This window comes from Ruditapes philippinarum, unplaced genomic scaffold, assembly GCF_026571515.1.
Source record: "Ruditapes philippinarum isolate M1 unplaced genomic scaffold, ASM2657151v2 ctg2158_1_1_1_1, whole genome shotgun sequence".
Taxonomy (NCBI): Eukaryota; Metazoa; Mollusca; class Bivalvia; order Venerida; family Veneridae; genus Ruditapes; species Ruditapes philippinarum.
The window spans coordinates 135383-154150 of record NW_026860675.1 but is presented as its reverse complement, the minus strand read 5'-3'; the positions used below and the strand labels follow the sequence as shown (position 1 = coordinate 154150).

General features: G+C 31.2%; 2 protein-coding genes across 2 annotated transcripts; one reads left to right on the top strand and one right to left on the bottom strand.

The window, feature by feature from the left end:
• The first annotated feature begins 63 nt into the window (after nt 1-63).
• Nucleotides 64-6396, top strand: LOC132713012 (centrosome-associated protein 350-like). Its single transcript, XM_060695450.1, has 6 exons — nt 64-202; nt 1171-1323; nt 1799-1907; nt 2383-2453; nt 2991-3080; nt 4251-6396. The coding sequence occupies exons 2-6, from the start codon at nt 1182-1184 to the stop codon at nt 4556-4558; spliced, it is 720 nt and encodes a 239-aa protein (XP_060551433.1). The 5' UTR covers nt 64-202; nt 1171-1181; the 3' UTR covers nt 4559-6396.
• Nucleotides 6397-9375: 2979 nt separating this feature from the next.
• Nucleotides 9376-18612, bottom strand: LOC132713011 (arginine and glutamate-rich protein 1-like). The gene is made up of 5 exons (XM_060695449.1): nt 18333-18612; nt 16347-16457; nt 15729-15954; nt 13154-13237; nt 9376-12500 (listed from the first exon to the last, which is right to left on the bottom strand). The coding sequence occupies exons 1-5, from the start codon at nt 18503-18505 to the stop codon at nt 12339-12341; spliced, it is 756 nt and encodes a 251-aa protein (XP_060551432.1). The 5' UTR covers nt 18506-18612; the 3' UTR covers nt 9376-12338.
• Between the last annotated feature and the right edge of the window lie 156 nt (nt 18613-18768).

Genomic DNA, 18768 nt, shown 5'->3' with positions numbered 1-18768 from the left:
GTTACACAACATCTGAGTTATAAAATTACATATTGAATGTAATATAAAAAAAAGTAGGGTGGTAAAATATTAAAATTTATTATAAATACGAATATGTGGCTGCAATGCTGGTTAGATACATGTAAACAATCACCTGTCACCATTGATTGATTGGTTAATTATGTGATTACACTATAAAGTCTTCAAAGTGTATCAATCTAAAGTATGTATAAATAGTTTAGCATTTTTTATCACATAAACCGCGGCGCAGGAGTGTAATAAAGCCATTTAATTAAAACGTTATAAGCCTTGCTGTTTGGTTAGTTCAGTGGTTAAGTTTTACAGTCGGTTATAAAAGCTCCTAGAGCTTATGTTGTAATGTTGAAAACTTGCCGACTTGAAATAAAACTTATCTTATCTTATCTTATCTTTAAGTGTCCACCTGATAAGTTCACAATTATTGAAAATAAAATGTGTTGAATTCATGTGCACTTTGGCTTTGCTTATAGCTTTCATTACTTTTAAAATTTTCAATTGAATTGCTATTTTTCCAAACTTATACATAGTCTTGAACACACGCATATTCATTTTGAACAAAAAACACTGTGTGCACGTATATCCTTATAATGACTTATAAGCCATTCATTTCTTTCAATTTAAAAAACAAAAATATATATATATTGATCTGTTTAGTCTACTATGTCATACATTTCCTCTATGTATAGGCCCTATTTATATAAATTTTGCACAATTGAATTTGGCGTAGTCTAATATATTAGTAGTTCTGGCTTCCAAATATTTATAAGTGGCTTTTTAATATTTTTGTTTTCAACTGATGCGGTATCACATCATGTCATAGTACATAAACGGGCACGCAGAAGACCTTAAGCTAATATATTGGATGTTACAGGCTTGTAATAGTTTACTTAGAAGTAAAAAATATCTTAAGGGCAATGCAACGTCATATTGATAGGACTAAATTTGGTGTCATATTTATAGGACTAAATTTGGCGTAACTTTTTTCACAGTTCCTGCATTATGAATATGAATGGTGAGTAAGAACATGCAGCTGTAAGAACTGTTTAAACCTTCAATGTATTAAACCTAGAGAAAAAAGAAAAGCCTACATGCAAGATAAAGTATTATGTAGCACTGTATATAACTGTATATTTTAACAAATATCATTTACAGATCTTTACAAAATGGTGCTATTTCACAATGTAAATGTTGGACAGAAGGTGGAAGTCAATATAGGCTGGGGCAACATTAAAGGGACTGTACAGTACAAAGGAAGTCTGGCTGGAAAACAAGGAGAATGGGTTGGTGTTTATCTAGATGAGCGAGGTAAAGATTATTGTATAAAAAAACAACACCATGTCATGTCAGTTTTATTTAAGCTGTTGTAGAAATACTCAGTGATCTTTGGATTAATAATATTACACAAACAGTTGTTTAGAATTGGAATGAAGTAGTAAAATGTATCTCTGAGGATGCTAGTCTGTTGTATTGACAGTACTTTTGAAGAACTATTTGATAAAAATAACATGAAATTGGTTTATTATGTACATATTTTAATCTAGAACTTATATTTGAATTAAATGAATTTTGCTAGTTCAGTATCTTTATAGCTGCAGAAGTGCCACTAGAGTTGGAGCAACAATTGTCAGCAAAGTCATCTGATTACACCCAGATTTTACTTCTTTTGGGTCATATTTGTTCCTGTGATACAGTAACATAAATGTTGTTATATAGCAAAGTACATACATGCTTATTATGGAAAGTACATGTATAAAGTGTGATTTTTTTGTTTGTTTTTTAGTTGGTAACTGTGATGGAATGGTGAATGGTAGAAGATATTTCCAGTGTCCAAATGAGTTTGGTTTGTTTGTACGAGCCAATAGAATAAGATTTATACCAATACAGAGATGGTAAGTGATAGTTTTAAGTGTGTATATTGTAATGGTATGAATATTCCTTGTAATATCAAGACACTAAATGTTTCAGAGTAATTTACTTTATCCTAAATTTTTATATTTTCCTCATGTTTAGCAATTTTATTCAGCTTTTACATTTCAATGAAGGTCATCAAATCTATACAGTTAAATAAGATAAAGAAAGTGATTTCAATCTTTATAGTTTCAATTTTATCCTTTTATAAAACAAATGAAAATCACTTTCATTATTTAGACTGGATTATTATATTTATTCTCAGAGCATTTTTACTTAAAAAATATTACTTTTATAAGATATACATGTACATGTATATATTATGTATCTAAAAGCATATAATGTATAAAAAAAATTGTAGGTGATTCATAAATTTAAGTTTTTTTCCTTTCTTTTGATCACTTGTCAGTGTGTGAAATATGTATTGATTTTAAGCAATATATTTTATTTTTTCAGTCTGTACAATAAGTATCACAGGAAAAGAGAAGGTTCTTTTGTTGATGAAGCACTGTTTGGAAATACACCAAGTAAGTAACAGTGTATCAATTTGTTCAACCCGTTAATTGTAAAATACAAAACATGAAAAGATTGAAGATAGAAGAAATTTGTTAAATTTTCAATTTTCTTTTGTGTTCAATTATAAGATGCAATCCCCACTCCATATTTGAAATTTGAGTCTCAAAAATGTGTCTAATAATTGGAAATGGACTTGGTAATTAAAATGAAATTTTTCAGCTTCCTAGCTTCCTGTAATTAAATGTGAAACATATTATGACAAATACCATTATTTGTTGTTTCCCCATAATTATACAACCTTTCTGTAGCAGTTTTGGGTAACATTTTTTTAAGAGCTAGTTCAAAGAAATATATTGTTGTAATTCTGTAGCTGTCAGTTTTAGTTTTCATTGTGTTATGGTATTGAACTGTTCACTTTTTAGAGTAGATAGCCACTGGATAGCTCAGTCTGTACCTAAGAGCAGCGGTATATTCCGAGAGTCCCAGATTCGAGTCCCGGTCAGAGTGCACATTTTCTCACCCTTTGACAATTGTGATTGTTTTTTCAGAGCCTGAGGTTGTCAACGGTCCATATGATCCTATCAAGATATCAGCGAAATATCATGACAAAATTACAGTCGGCTCAAGTTATGATGATGGTAGGTTTTTTTTCAGAACGTTATGAATATAAATTATTATCCCTTTGTTGAAATTTTTACTATGTGTACATTTAAAATTCTAAATAAGAAAGTCATGATGGCTGACCTGAGTAAAGAATGGCAATACTTGTGTCATCTGACATGCTAAGTTGAATGTGAGTAAAAACTTTAATGTATGATGAAAAGAAGATGATTTTCCTTTGAACTTGATGTAAACTGCTCATAACTCAAACATGACCTAGTATTTAATCTAAATGTTTTCATGAAAACTATATATGAGATAAAAATTTTAATCCCAGTGTCATTATAGTTTTTCTTTGATAATGCCATGGTGTCCAATTTTTAAATCCCAGTAGCTCTCCAACAATTTAAATAAGAACAATCTCATCAAGTTTTATTAATTTAATGCAATTTCATGAACATAGAAACTCTAATGACCACAGAAATTACCACACAATTCCAGTGGTGTTGGGTCCTATAGGATGTGGCCTATACTTGTTTTACTAAGAAAGTGTAAAAAAATGGAAAAAAAAAATATTTGTCTACCTGCAATGTCCAATAATCCATGATGAACATACATATGTAACTTTATATACGCCAAATTTTTACTCACCTCTGACAATCTGCCCTAGAAGTCGGCCTACACATAAATTTAGATGAAGCTGTAATACACCTGTATTTCTCCAATCTTGTACTGCCATTATATCATACTGGATTTTTTTTCCATCAGTTATTATCAATATATATTATCAAATGAATTAAATGTCAATTTTACTTGTGACACTAATTTCAAAATCGAAAAATTTCTGATTTGATACATATACATAATGTATTCTTTAAAACAGGGCAGCATTCTTAATTAGGTCCAGAGTTCCTTTTTAAGCAAAATAGGCTGAGCATAAAAATATATACAGACATATGATAATTTGTAGAATTATGTACATATAATTTATTTATATTATCACTAAAGCAAGTCTTTTTTCCCATAATTCTCTGAAACATGTCTTCCCGCTTAAATAGATGCAGCTCCAGCGCACTTGAAATTAGTAAATGAAACACTTTGTGTTAGTTGTTTATACAATGTATCATGATTTATAGATGTCATTGGACTATTGTACATACAAAGTACCAAACATTACATAATTCTCTCTTTTTTTTTATTCTTATTAGATGCTGATATCTTCAGAAGGAACTACCACCCTTTAAGTCACTCCATCAGTAACACGATGCCAGCCGCCACGATGAAACGACCGCGTTCTGTCACACTTACGTACACATCTAAACCAGTCCATGGTGACTATGAAATTGAAGAAGCTTATATTTCCAGTCCATCAATACCAAAAACCCACATGCCCTATACCGCTTTGAAGCGTCAAGTGAAGCGTGGTTGGGAAAACTCGCACTACGTCAGGGAAATGTCCGTTCCTACAGGGCGTGACAGCATGAAAAAATGGCAATGGAATGACATTTCAATCTAGGAATACAACAGCTTTCTGTAGTCTGAACTTTACTCATATTTTACATCGGAAATTTCCATTGTTGTATTGAAAATCAGTTTAAAGTTTAAAGCAATAGAATAGAGCTCATTTAGCTTTTATTCTGCAGAGGCCAATAGTATCAAGAGTTTTATGATATCTGGAAGTGATATTTGTAGGTTAAGTTGTCATAGAAACCTTCAGGTATAGTATATCATATGTAATGATATACAGGGTACTTATGTAATGCTTAAAAGAATTGTTAGTTGAGTTTTTGTTTTATTACCAACTCAATTTCATTAAAATAATATCCTAACTGTGGCTCCACTACCCTTCGCTAGCTTCGTAGCGAAGAGTAACAGAGCCTAAACGATGATCTGATTTTAATGAGTTTGATCACCAACTAGTTGTGCTAGTCTTTAAATGTTCATACATGTATGTTTTAAATGTTCATACATGTATGTAATTACAACACCTTGTGACAGATTTGTCAGAAGATGGGAAAGATTAACTTGTGAATGAGGTATTTTGTTGAATGTTTTAAGCTTAAAGTGTGTTGTTACCAATGTATACAATTACTGACTGGCATTATAGTATTATATTGCCTTAGATAGAAGGTGTTATTTATTTATATCAGCTTATGAATGTTAAAAGCACTGTGATTATACATCTTTATCATGTTATGTAAGTGAGAATTGATTTCTTTACATGTCTTTCACTGAATTTAGAACTGTGATACACTTTTCTTTGATATACTTTTTTCTGTGATTCACTTTTTTAATATATTTTTATTCTGTAAATACTGTTGGTTTGAATTACCGTTAAGTTATGTACTTATTATTATGTACATGTATTTGATGAGAAAAGTAGATTTTAGAAATTCAAGTTTAATAAGAATTTTAACTGCATAGAGAAATGGTCAAAACCCCTGGCTTCTTAAGTTAATTTTCTTTACATGCTTTTCTAGCCGTTTCTTATACACATACTCACCTACTTTATGAAATGACATTTTGAAAACTCTGATTTTTTGTGCCAAATTACAATTGTTTGTAGAGACCAATTGACAACAAAGTCGGTATTCTATTATCAATTCTATTCTCTATCAAAATATAAACACAAGACAAGTAGTATCACTGTGCCAACAAATTGTTTGTATTGGTTTCTCTGTAAAATGTTTCAGGTGCAGTTACATGTTGCAAATTGTATTTGGAGTTGACATTTATATCTTCTGTTAAATTTTCACTTTGCAGATTGAAGATTAAAATATGAATTTTATTAACAACCATTGTCAGTTATTGTAGGCATTTTCTTATTAGGCAAAAACTTCTTATTTCTTTTTTAAACCTCACTCTTCGAAGTTAGTTCTTATACCACGCTTAATATCTTAAATCATCACTTTAAGGTGCAGTTACCCGTTAACTTCACATATAATTTAAAAGGAGTTAATCTGTTATTGCACTTAATTGACAAAATGGACTTGTCCATATTTCTATCTGGACAAAACCATTCATCATTTTCAGGGAATTTTTTAAAAAAAAGCACTAAGTAGCAAATGGTACAGACCATGGTCAGGCAGCACATATATGCTGGCTGATCTTGGTCTGCACTGGTTACGTGGGAAGATTCAGTGGCCAACAACAGGTTAAAAGTTTATATATAGATTGTATAATGATCTGTATTATTTTGTACTCGTTTTATTTTCGTTTGTTTTATTAGAGAGACCTTTAACTCTTTGTTAAATCTTATATATACATATATTTTTTTGAATTTATTTTAAATTTAGTTTAAGACTGGCTTATGGTTACTGGGATTTTAATGAAATATATGCTTTTTAAAACTAACTTTCTTATTTGTTCATCATTTCTGTTCTGATTGTGTGTATTTCTTATTTCTCCTTTTCGTTTTTTATATGCCCGAAAAAATTTTCGGCATATTATGTTATACCCCCTGGCGTCCGTCTGTCAGTCCGTTAGCAATTTGGTTACCCGAGCATAACTTAAGATGCATTTGGCCCACAGTATTCAAACTTCATAGGGTGATTGTCCATATTGAGTAGAAGACCCCTATTGATTTTGGGGTCACAAGGTCAAGGTCACTATTACCTTAAAACTGTTTCCAGAGCATAACTTTAGTTCCATTTGGCCCACAGCGTTCAAACTTCATAGGAGGATTGTTATTTGAAGGAGGTAATTCTTAATTTAATTCCCATGTCTTACAAATGCTTCAACCTTACTAAAAAAAAAAACACTTTCGAGCATATAATGCTCCCATGATAGAGGTGCTCTTGCTTACAATTATTTAAGTGTCAAATATACCAAATAGCTTTTACGTCAGTTATACCAACTAGCTTTCACCAAACTCATGCTTCTGAAGATTCTGCTGATGTACTAACTTATCTCCACTCTTATGATTTCCTCTTTTCGATTAAGTTGACTCAGTTGTACATGCTACCAGATATATTGTCCTTATTACAACATACTTTAAATGAAGAGAGAAAAAGTTCTTTATCCAAAACTCCTCTTAAAAGCAATTTAAAATACATGTACATGTAGTTGATCTTCTTGCAGAGCTGTGAGGGCATTTAATAAACATCATGTTAAAAATAGTGAAATTAAAAGAACTCCTCTGAGGCCCAAAGGCCTAAAAACAAAATTTGAAAATCTTACAAATATTAAATGAATCACTTATGGAAAAAACTGCAAAGGATAACAAAGAAATATACTCGGAATTAAATGGAAAATAAATTTTTATACAATGTAGTTAGTAGAACCCAAGATCTTCTTTCAGATCTGGTAAGGGTATACATTTAGCAATAACTGCATCATTTAAAGAGTGACTCAAGACCTGAAGATTATGAAGAACAAAGAGCTTTAAGCAAGTCTCTTTCATATTACAGATTAACTGCATAGTTCAGTGAATAATTTTGATGAAGACTGAGCTGAATATAGGCTCATTAATTCTTGTTGGGTTCAAAGGAATTGACCCGATTTCAGGAGTTAAACAATACGTTATTTTATTCTTGTAACAGTTGCATGATTTTCAATAAACAAAATACCTTACAAAACTACACAACCAGTATAAAATCCCCTTGTGAAGGTATCAGAATTGTAGCCACCGTTTATCCGTGTAATCGTAAGAGGTGACTAAATGGATTCGAAACACTGGAGTCTATGCATTTCTTAGCTTCAGCAGGGGGTGGTTTTTAACACACAAGGTAAGCCAAAATCATGTTTCCTGTTTCGGTGCCATATGACCTAAATTGTGTTGGATGTGCCGTAAAACCAAACTAAGCAAAACAAACGAGTATAGTATAATCTATATATTGTAAGGACTAGTATATTATTTAAAATTGGGTTTTACATCACACTGGCACTATGAAGGTCATACGACGACATTCCAGCTTATGTGTTGCAGGAAAACTTCCTTCATGTTTCAGTTAAGATCAGGCATCAACCTTATAGAAGAAAGCTTTGCCAACTGAAATAATCCTAAGTTCCTGGTGAAATTTTTACCAAAAGCTGTCAGAAAGGAGCCAATAACCAATAGCTTCAAGGAGCCAATAACAATTCAGTCAGAAACTTTTAATCACCCAGCAACGCAGACTTTATTGAGTATATATTAAGCATAATTCTTCAATCATAATATACTGTACTTGATAAACCATATTATAACCCTTAGTGTACTAAATATCTTAAATGAACTTTTCCGATGAAACCATTTATCATTTTTAGGAAGATTTTTCAAAATATAGTCTGAATAGTGCTGAATGATTTAAGTCTACACTGGTCACATGGGTAGAATGTGTTGCCATCAGTAGACAATTGTTCTTTATATTAGAATTATATCAAATATTCAGATTTAATATATCTACAGATACTGTTCTGATTAAGAACAATTGAAACCCAATTGAAACAAGGAAAAATAAAAAACAAATAGACAGATTACTCGTTCAAATGAGAAATGGATTTATTCATTCAGTATGATTCATAAATTACAAACATAATGACTACTTAATATGAGCATATAGTATATTCATCATCTATTTGTGAACACAATAATGTCTTGAATATACAAAACCTTTCATAAAACACAAGACTTGAAATTATCTTACATACATATATACATACAACTCATTTAATTCATGAAAGAATGCACACATATAAATCATGAAAATAAAATAAATGTACATGCCTTAGGCTAGACATATCTCAGACTAAAATTCATCAAGACTTGTTTAATTTAATGAAAATATAAGTTCATAGCCTGATAGTTCATACAAACATAAGTTCATCAGAAAAAAAGTTCATAGGAATATAAGTTCATAGCAACAAGTCAGTGCTAACTAAATGAAATGGTTGTCAAAATGTACAAGATAAATTCTTAACAATTAATAAAAGCTGAAATGAGCATCGACATATTTGAGATGTAGATAGGAAAAACTTTTTTCCGATTTTACTAGACTGTGTTACAGCCTTTAAATTTAATTCTCTTTATATATTCAACTGTAAATATTTCTTTTTTACAAAAATGTAAACAGTCACATCAAAGTAAATATTTGTACAACAAAATAGTTATGTTTTATAAACTAAATAGTATTTACATTTATTTATGTATTTGATGAAATGTCACTTTGAAACTTTTCATATATATTTTTGTTGAACTTTTACTTTTAGGCTAGCTAGTCATGCATTTTTTATTCATAATGATTTTTTTCTAGTCTAAAGTAATTTGATACACAACTTTTTATTCAGTTTTCAGTTTCAAATTTACAAAAAAAATATTTTTACTCAAAGTGAAAAGATAAAATCAACTACTTCATATGCAATTTAAATATTTTTTATTTCATTTCCTGGTATTTTTATAGTAACAATAACAAAAATATTTAGTCTTGTCAATCATGTTAAATGGTTAATGTAAATAAAGTTCCTGTCAAATAAAAGTATGGAAAAACAGGAAACTCAAGGGGGGGGGGGGACTTGTAACTAAGATACTATGCTGTTTTGTGCAAATAAAAAATTCAATCAATAAGTTATAACTAACCAAAACAATCAAGATTTTATACTTCTAAAAGCAGGGCTTCCGTTAATGGAAGTTTGAGAGTCTTTTACTTTTTGATCTGGTTTGTGACTTCCAAACTATTATGCTTTTCTTTCTTTACATATAAGATGTGACTTCTAATGTCAGACGTTTTGGAGTCTCTGATTTCCAAATTTAAACTTAGTGGAAGCCCTGTAAAAGCCTTAAAGAGTTTGCAATATTTTCTTTTCAATAAGATGCAAGTTGATTAACCCAACTCTAATCTTAGAAATTAACTGTTTTCTAAACTATAATTTAAAACCTAGTCTGTTAAAAAACAGCAGAAAATGAATAACCGTGCTCATAAAATTGAGCAAATAATGAAAAATCTGTCTCAATTTGAGACTTATTCCACATTAAAAATAATATTAAGCAATAATTGATGAATTTTGAAGATTTCAATCATACGCTTAATTTTGAGTTCATTCAGAACATAATAAAACCCAGAAAATGTTAACAACAAATGCTAGGTTTGAATGAATGGCTTGCCCCCAGGGGTGGCCTTGACCCTGTGTCCTCCAAGTGGGTGTGGCCAATAGTGCTTATCAAGGTGCATGCACTTAAGGAATTTGGAGGCTTAAGTTGATGGGACTTCCTTGTAATGGTCAGGGTTAAAAAGTTTTGTCACAGACTAAAATAAATGTGCCCTCCGGATGCATAATATTTAACAAAATTATCAACATCAATGAAACTCTAATATACATAGAATTTCTATCATTATGAACACATACTGACTTCTTACATCCATTTTTTCTTACATTTCATACTTACCACTCCTGAAAGAACATGTATTACATAAAATCATAAAACTAGCACTCCAGATATGAGGTCTAAAAGATAATCAATAAATTTCATTAACAATTTTTATATTGATATATAAATATATGCAAATTTTTAACGGTTACCACTCTGCTTTTATGTAATGGATTTTTTTTTTATTTTTGACTTGTTTCGATCAAAGCAAATAGAAATGACCAGTCAAAAGCAGAGAAATTCAGACAAGTTGGGTTGCATAAGCACAACTTTTCAAGGACTTTATCTTCTCTTCATTGTCAAAGAATACAGATTTACTTCCAGTCTTATAATATATGTTTACTATACAAAACTCTGAAGTGACTTAGATTAAAAAATATTTTGTGGAAACTACACAAGTACCAGTCAGTATTTTCTCAATATATTTTTGATTCAAATTTGGTATATCTGGAGTGCTAAGAAATGGTCTTTACACAAATATAATAATCATATACTCTGACAAACATGCAAATATTAAAATTTCTAGACTCCTTACAAAAATGTAGCACAATGAAAATAATACATAAACTCTTGTAGATGAAATAATACATGATATATAACATTGTTATAAGATATTTAAAACCTCTAGTGCAGGACTGTATATTATTAGTAATAACATGGGTATCTATACTTTGTCACTCAGACTGGGTAAATATTTAAGTGTCAAATTCAATGGTAATATTTTTCATAAATCTCAGAATGCTAGCATATTTGGATAATTTCTTTCAGAAAAAGTGCTTATTTGCCATAATAATTATTTCTGGCATTCAGGCAATGGGAAAAAGTAATAAACTTAAATACTAAACTACTTACCTCTAAAATAGACTAGTTCATTTAGATAAACAGATGTACACATAGAAAAAAGTTATGCATCCATGTGATTTTGAGCATTGAAAATTTTCTATTTCACAGCCAAAAAATCAAAAGGTTGCTTAACTTTAATCTATGTATATGTATGTATAATGTATGAAGACTTACAGCCCACATACACAGAAAGAAAATAATCACCTGTAACCTGGCAAGGTGACTATGAAAATGTCATGTTATTTTTTCTTAGATAATGCCTTAAAGTCTAGAAATCACTATAAATTTCTATCAATTAAATCATGTAAAATAAATGCATTGAATTACAATTATTCAGAAAAATCTACAAAAATCAGTCATAGTTACTTTAGTGAAAACTACCAACTTATCGAGATTGTCAGCATTTAGTTTGAAGACAATTTAACCCATTTCTAATATATGTTAAGCATTTTGATTGACATGTTGCGAGAATAAAAACTAATTTGCCTCATTCAACTGATAACTGGAAAAAAAATACGAATCAACAGGATATTTCTAAGTTTCAATAAAATAGATGTTTCCCTGAAGAGTCTTATTCATAACAAAATTACCCAAAAATCCTGAGCAAAGGTGTTATAGGAACTTGAAATATGATTCAAGCGTCCCTGACAAGTACAAGGTGCAAACATTCTACAGAGATTCACTTTTCAGTCATGTCTGTTGCATTTCTTCCAAATTCGGCACATTTTTACAAAAACGCATAGCACACATCTGTATCCATTCAATTCTTTCGTATCATTTTTTAACAGCTCAGCTGATATCCAATTAATGACTGAACCATTATTAATTCCTTCACATTCCGCGAAACATTTCACATTTATATACTACTAACTGACATTCACTACTTGCTTTTTAAAGAATCATAATATAAATACAGCCTTTGACTGATGTATAATGAATACTCATCACAAGTAATACTGCCCTATGGATAAGCAGTCACAGCTGGATGCACCGTGACTTTTCGTGTAAAATAAATGAAACCGACTTTGGCAAACCACTTATCTTGACACTTATCTTGTACGCTTGCAGAATTGGTAAGATTTAATTCCCATTTATAAACACACAGCAATGATCATCTGCCTCCGATACTAAAAGACAATTTGGGTCGTGCATTTTTCTTGTTGAGAATCACTTCTTGCTCACGTTTTGTTTCGTGGCGTCTTTTGTCTTCAAGTTGCTGTTTTTCTTCCAGCATTTTACGCTGATCTTCTACTAGTTTTAATTGTTCCTCAGCCTTTGAAACAGAGAAAGATTCACATTTGCAAAAGGTTATGTATACATTTATATTGTGAACTAGTATTTCAGTAAATACGTTTTCACTTCACAATAAAACTTAAAATTTGAGAGAAAAAATTCTTGTTTTAAGATTTTTAGCCAACAGTTTGTAACTTTAACATTTTAGGATGTTTTATCATGATGCAATATACATAATACGTGAAGTTAGAAATCATTAGTCAAAGTAGTTTCTAGAAAAAAATTTCAATGGTACATCCTAAAAATCTTAACAGCATTGCAGGAACAATAACTATTGCTGAAGTTAAAGAGGCAATTTCTGGCAAAAGATAACTGTCAAAGTGAACAATCTGTCTGATGTATAACAATTGAGCTTAAGATTATAAATCCTCTTGGTTAACTTAATGTGTCGGACCACTAATCTAAGAATCGCAGTGGGTGTGGGTTCAAACCCTGTCAGAGGCTAGCCGTTGTTCCTTGAGCAAAATGCTTTACACTCATTGCTCAGTACTGGTTGGTTTAATGAACATATACGAGGGTGTTTTTATAAGCTTTAAGCTTCCTACACAATCAAACTAAAATATATTCTGTAAAAAGCAAAACCTCTTCTGGAAAGAGTTTTTACTGTCATTTAGATTGTACAAAAGAACCTACCAATTTCCGCTGAGCTTCTTCGATTTTTTTGTTGTTTTCTAACATTATCCTCTCCAACTCTAACCGTTTCTGTCTCTCCTCCTCCTAAAAATAGGTTTTCTAAAGTTATTGTTGGTCAACATTCTAAGACAATAGCAGTCTTTGAAACCATCATATTACCCTAAGACAAACTTTCAGGTAAATTTTCATTACCCATAGGCACATTTTCATGTACAATGTTCTACTCCTAAAACACAACTTCAAGCACTTTTAAACTTTTACAACTATTCGTTTCCAAAAATGAAAACACAAGCCGTAAAAATATAATCGTGACTTTTTACGACGGTTCGGCTACCTCAGAGTAAGATGTGAATTTCATAAACTGCTGTATTTGATGACAAATATTAACGACAAAGTAAAACAGTAATATTTTGCTTTTATGAAAAATCATTAAATTTCATCAAGACCAAATAGATTCGTCGATCTATATGGGCGTCTTACGTCTGGTTGAAGTTTCCGTTACGTGTTAATTTACTATCTTCACATCCTAACATATCATCTTAGTACCTTATAAATAACAACATATCTTTACTAAAATGATCTTCCTTAATTAATGATGTCTTATGTATATAAAAAAGCAAAATAAAGGCTTTCATTATAAAACAATGAAAACCTTTCATGGTTATGCATACTTACGTTAGTCCATCCCACCTGACCATTCATTACCAAAACATGAATTTTGAAAACAACAAAAACTGCAATTTTTTTAATGCAATATTGTTCTCATTAATTTTGGATGGACATCCTAGAACTATATTTCCCATCTTTGCTGTACAAGTTATTTTACCCAAATGTACTTTACCTACTAACGGTCCTCGAATCGCCAATCTGTGCCGTGAAATTTCTTCATAAATATTCTGCATGCGACATTGAGCTAAATCCGGACAATTTAATGGGTAGGAAAAATCAGTTAGCATTGCAATTAACTAAAATGATTTAAGATATTAAAAATACTTGCAGGCATAATTTTCCGAAAACCTAAAAGAAATGGAAAAAAAATTGCCTATTTGTTGTTTGCAGAAAAAGGAATCCACTATGCTGCAAGAGAGAGGATTAAAGGAACAGAACTGAACAGAATAGACATGTATATAGTGTACCAGCAAGGCTATCAAAATAGGGCACAGATTATGTTTTACACTTGAAACTTAAGTTTACATATAGTAAACTTAATAATTTGTAACATGTTACTTTGAAAAATAATCAAAAAAAAATGATTTTTTAGCAAACTATAAAAATATGTGACGAAGATTATCTGCACAAAATGCCTAACTTAATGTGACGTTGCCTAACTTTAAGCAAAATTGCTTAACTGTATATTCATATCATTAAGAATGAATTTCATTACTATATTATATAATAGTATTAATACCAAAAACAACTCAAAATCATTTCCAACAAAATCCATTCCATCATTTTCAACACTGTCATTACAGTGAAACTTTGGCAGAATCAAAGTACAAACAGTCCTGTGCTCTATTTTTACTTTCCAATGGTGTACACACAAAAAAATGGTGTATAAAGCCACAAGTTACAGAAAGTATGTACTTACAAGTTCGGGAAATTTAGACAAACTTTCGGGTGCACTTATGTGGTGAAAACAAAACATTCGATTAGCAGTGTTATTTTTGTATTATTGCTTTTATCTCTACAATAAAAAAACCCAAAACCAAGCAAAAACTTTACACAGATTGCCAGACACAGTACTATGTAAGTCAGATGGTTTTATTCATAACTTTCGATTGCGCATTACAAAATAAAGGGAAAAAAATAACTACATTTACAATTTCGTTTTCAAATACACAGGCTTTTTTTCTCCAATAATATTTACACAATAAAATGAGAGAATCTTTCATTGTTATATGGCATTACGCAAACGCTAAAGCATTTGCATAACAATAATTTTAGACAAGAAACATTCAAAGCAAGTGAAGCTTCATGATTAATACTAAAAGTTAATGATATAAAGGCTCATGAAATCTTAAAATCAATTTAGAGATGTCACTCATTTTACATTGTAAATAGAATAATTCTCTGTTTCTCTGTTAAGTCTTTAAGAGGGTAGCATGAATATAAATAAATGTCTTAAAAACATATTCAGTATTAATAGAGGAATTATTTTCTTTAGAAAAAAAACTGTTAATAAAAAGTACCTAACTTCTTGCCCACAATTCCTTTTTCTTATCCTTTTTTTTTAAAGTTCCTTTCAAGAATCCCTCTTAAAGCTACAATGATTGGCAAATGAAATTTTCTTCTGGTTTCATTAAAAAAAAAAGAACATTCAAGATACCATTAGAGGCTCAAATGTTGTCGAGTCACCACAGAAAATGCATCGATAGTCAGAATTAAGATAAAAAAATATCCAATAAAATTCAAATTAGATCTACTTCTTTCACTTGCCAACCAGTTATTTAAGTATAGAAAATAATTCCTTTTTTTTCAGTCTGATTCTATATAACAGACAAAAAAATCCAGAGACATAGCTACAAAAAGGCATGTCTGGACTTCTGTAATAATGCCAATCGAAACGACTCTGTACCTCCTTCCGTTTTTGAGACTCTATTTCAGCTGCCCTTTGTTGTTCTAACTCCTGTAACATCTGTTTCTCCATGATTTGTTTCGCTTCTTCAACACGACGTTTGACCTCAGCCTCAATCTCATCTTTACGTTTTTCAAGTTCCTCAGCGACTCGCTTCGCAACCAGTTCCTCAACACGTCGAGCAACTTCCTCCTCTATCAACTTCTCCTCAAGTTCCTTTTGTTTCCTAAAAATTAAATACAGTTTTAGTCCCTTTTTCTTTCTTCTTGAAACACTCTCATTTTATTTTTAATGACAATTTCTTAAGCATAATTAAATATCAAATTCAACAGTTTCTCATCACCTTTTTTCTAATTCATTTAATATATATTTTAGAGGTAAGAGGGTGTCAGGTGACATAAGCAATAACGGAATCATGTGTGTTCTTAATTTACTTGAACAATTTGACAGATCTATCCCTCCTCTGACGTTTTACTTCAATAACAATATATTTAACCACAAATATCAATAAGTGTTCTTTAGGTTAAAAAACATGTGGTAAAATTCAGATAATTCAAATCAGTCAGGTTAAGGCTATGTAGGAATCTATGTATGTTAAAATGATAAAAGTAACCGTACTGAAGTCGCTGCCGTTCTAGTTCTAATTTCTTCTCTTCTTCTTCCCTGCGTTTTGCTCTTAATATTAAATCATCATCACTACTTGAACTGCTAGATGACAGAGAACGGTGCCTAAAATAAAACATGATAATCAAATAAATATATCTTGCGACTAGTTCCATTTCTTACGCTTTTTACACCAGTGAAAACAAACAGTATTTGTAATATTAATTCAGTCCTATACTTAATTTAACTTTGGTTATTGCTGTGATACTTAAAAATTTACTATTTAGTCTTACTTTGGCCAAGGTCCTACTAATCACTACAATGTCAAGTACTGTAGTCATGCGAAGTCTAGCAAAGTCACAAAGAAATTAAAGAAATAACTTATTTTACTAGATTTTGCTTGACTTTGCAGCATTTAGTTGGACCCTTTTGACCCAAAGACAGGGAAGAATTGATCCTGTTGTTTTAAATTTGTGCTCTGCAGAGGTTTTAATTAACTGAATATTACTGATTTGCTTACTAGCTACTAGACTCATGAGCCACTTTGTTTCATGGAACGTACCAAAGTTTCTTCTCTGAAAAAGGGACTACTTTTGAGATAGAACTACATTTATGTCTTTAATCTAGAGTGGTTGGACCAATGCTCGGCGCATACCAATGCTCGGCGTAAAAAAATAATTTTTTTTAGAATATCTGAAAATGTCTCGAGTTATCTCCGATTTAGGTCACTGGTGCTTTTATTTACATCTTTCACCATTTTTATCCTGGTGTGGTTCACTGCTGGTAAAGTCACGTGACAATGCTAATAGCAGACGAACAACCGTATGTAATCCCCAACATATATAAATTATTAAAATCTTTTAACACTAGAGTTCTGGGGCTGTAAAATTTAAACTAAAAGTTGGGTACCTGTAAATGTATGAACCTAATTTGGTTGTTACAATTTATTCAATATGTTTTCTTCATAAGATAAAAAAGAGATTTTATTCGAAAAACAATCCTGCATCATGTAGTATTGTACGCCAAGCTATGGTACAATTTCACGTAAACCACTCTTGTTTATCCGGACTATCTATAGCTCCAGCCATGCACATCATTATGTGATTAGCAAATTTTACACAATGGCTATTTAAAACAATATCATCGGTCTTGAAAATGGACATATAACATTGAGGTTTGTTGACGTTGATTTGAATTTGCCGTATCAAATATAGAGTGGGTGGACCAACGCTCGGCGTAAAAATACTATATTTGATATGACAAATTCAAATCAACGTCAACAAACCTCAATGTTATATGCCCATTTTCAAGACCGATGATATTGTTTTAAATAGCAATTGTGTAAAATTCGCTAATCACATAATGATGTGCATGGCTGGAGCTATAGATAGTCCGGATAAACAAGAGTGGTTTGCGTGAAATTGTACCATAGCTCGGCGTACAATACTACATTATGCAGGATTGTTTTTCGAATAAAATCTCTTTTTTATATTATGCAGAAAACATATTGAATAAATTGTAACAACCAAATTAGGTTCATACATTTACAAGTACCCAACTTTTAGTTTAAATTTTACAGCCCCAGAACTCTAGTGTTAAATGATTTTAATAATTTATTTCTTGGGGATTACATACGGTTGTTCGTCTGCTATTAGCATTGTCGCGTGACTTTACCAGCAGTGAACCACACCAGGATAAATTGGTGAAAGATGTAAATAAAAGCACCAGTGACCTAAATCGGAGATAACTCAAGACATTTTCATATATTCTAAAAAAAATATTTTTTACGCCGAGCATTGGTCCAACCACTCTAGTATTTTTACGCCGAGCGTTGGTCCACCCACTCTAGTCTGACTCTGATAATGTAAAATATTCATACAGAATGTAGATCTAATTGGGCCCAGTGTCTTTTCGTCTCATTCATAAAATGAGAAGTCCATACATCAATATGAATTGAAGTAATATTTTGTAAAATAAAATAAAAATAATCTAGATCTCTACCTGCGTTTCCTTTCTCTGTCTCTTGATCGTGAACGAACTCGACTGTGTCTGTGGTTTTTGTCACGAGAAGTCGATCTTGATCTGGTTCTCCTCTTCTTGTGCTTACTGCGATGTTTTGAGGTAGACTTACTTACTCTACTTGCTGATCGACTCCTGCTCCGTGACCGTCCCATCTTGTCTCAGGACAATATATTTGTATGAGGTGACAACAAACTTCGACGTTTACCCTCTCTCAGCAAAATATGGCCGTCCGATGACGTCAGGGCAAACAAATCCATAAAATTATTTCGCGGATAACACACCACTAAATTTTACTTAGGTTGTACACCATTAAATAAAATTAATCATCAAACTTACTAAATTGAATTGATTAGTTTTATTTAACCGATTTTAATCTTCATCGTGATGTTCACAGTTCGAAGAGCAGGTGCCCATT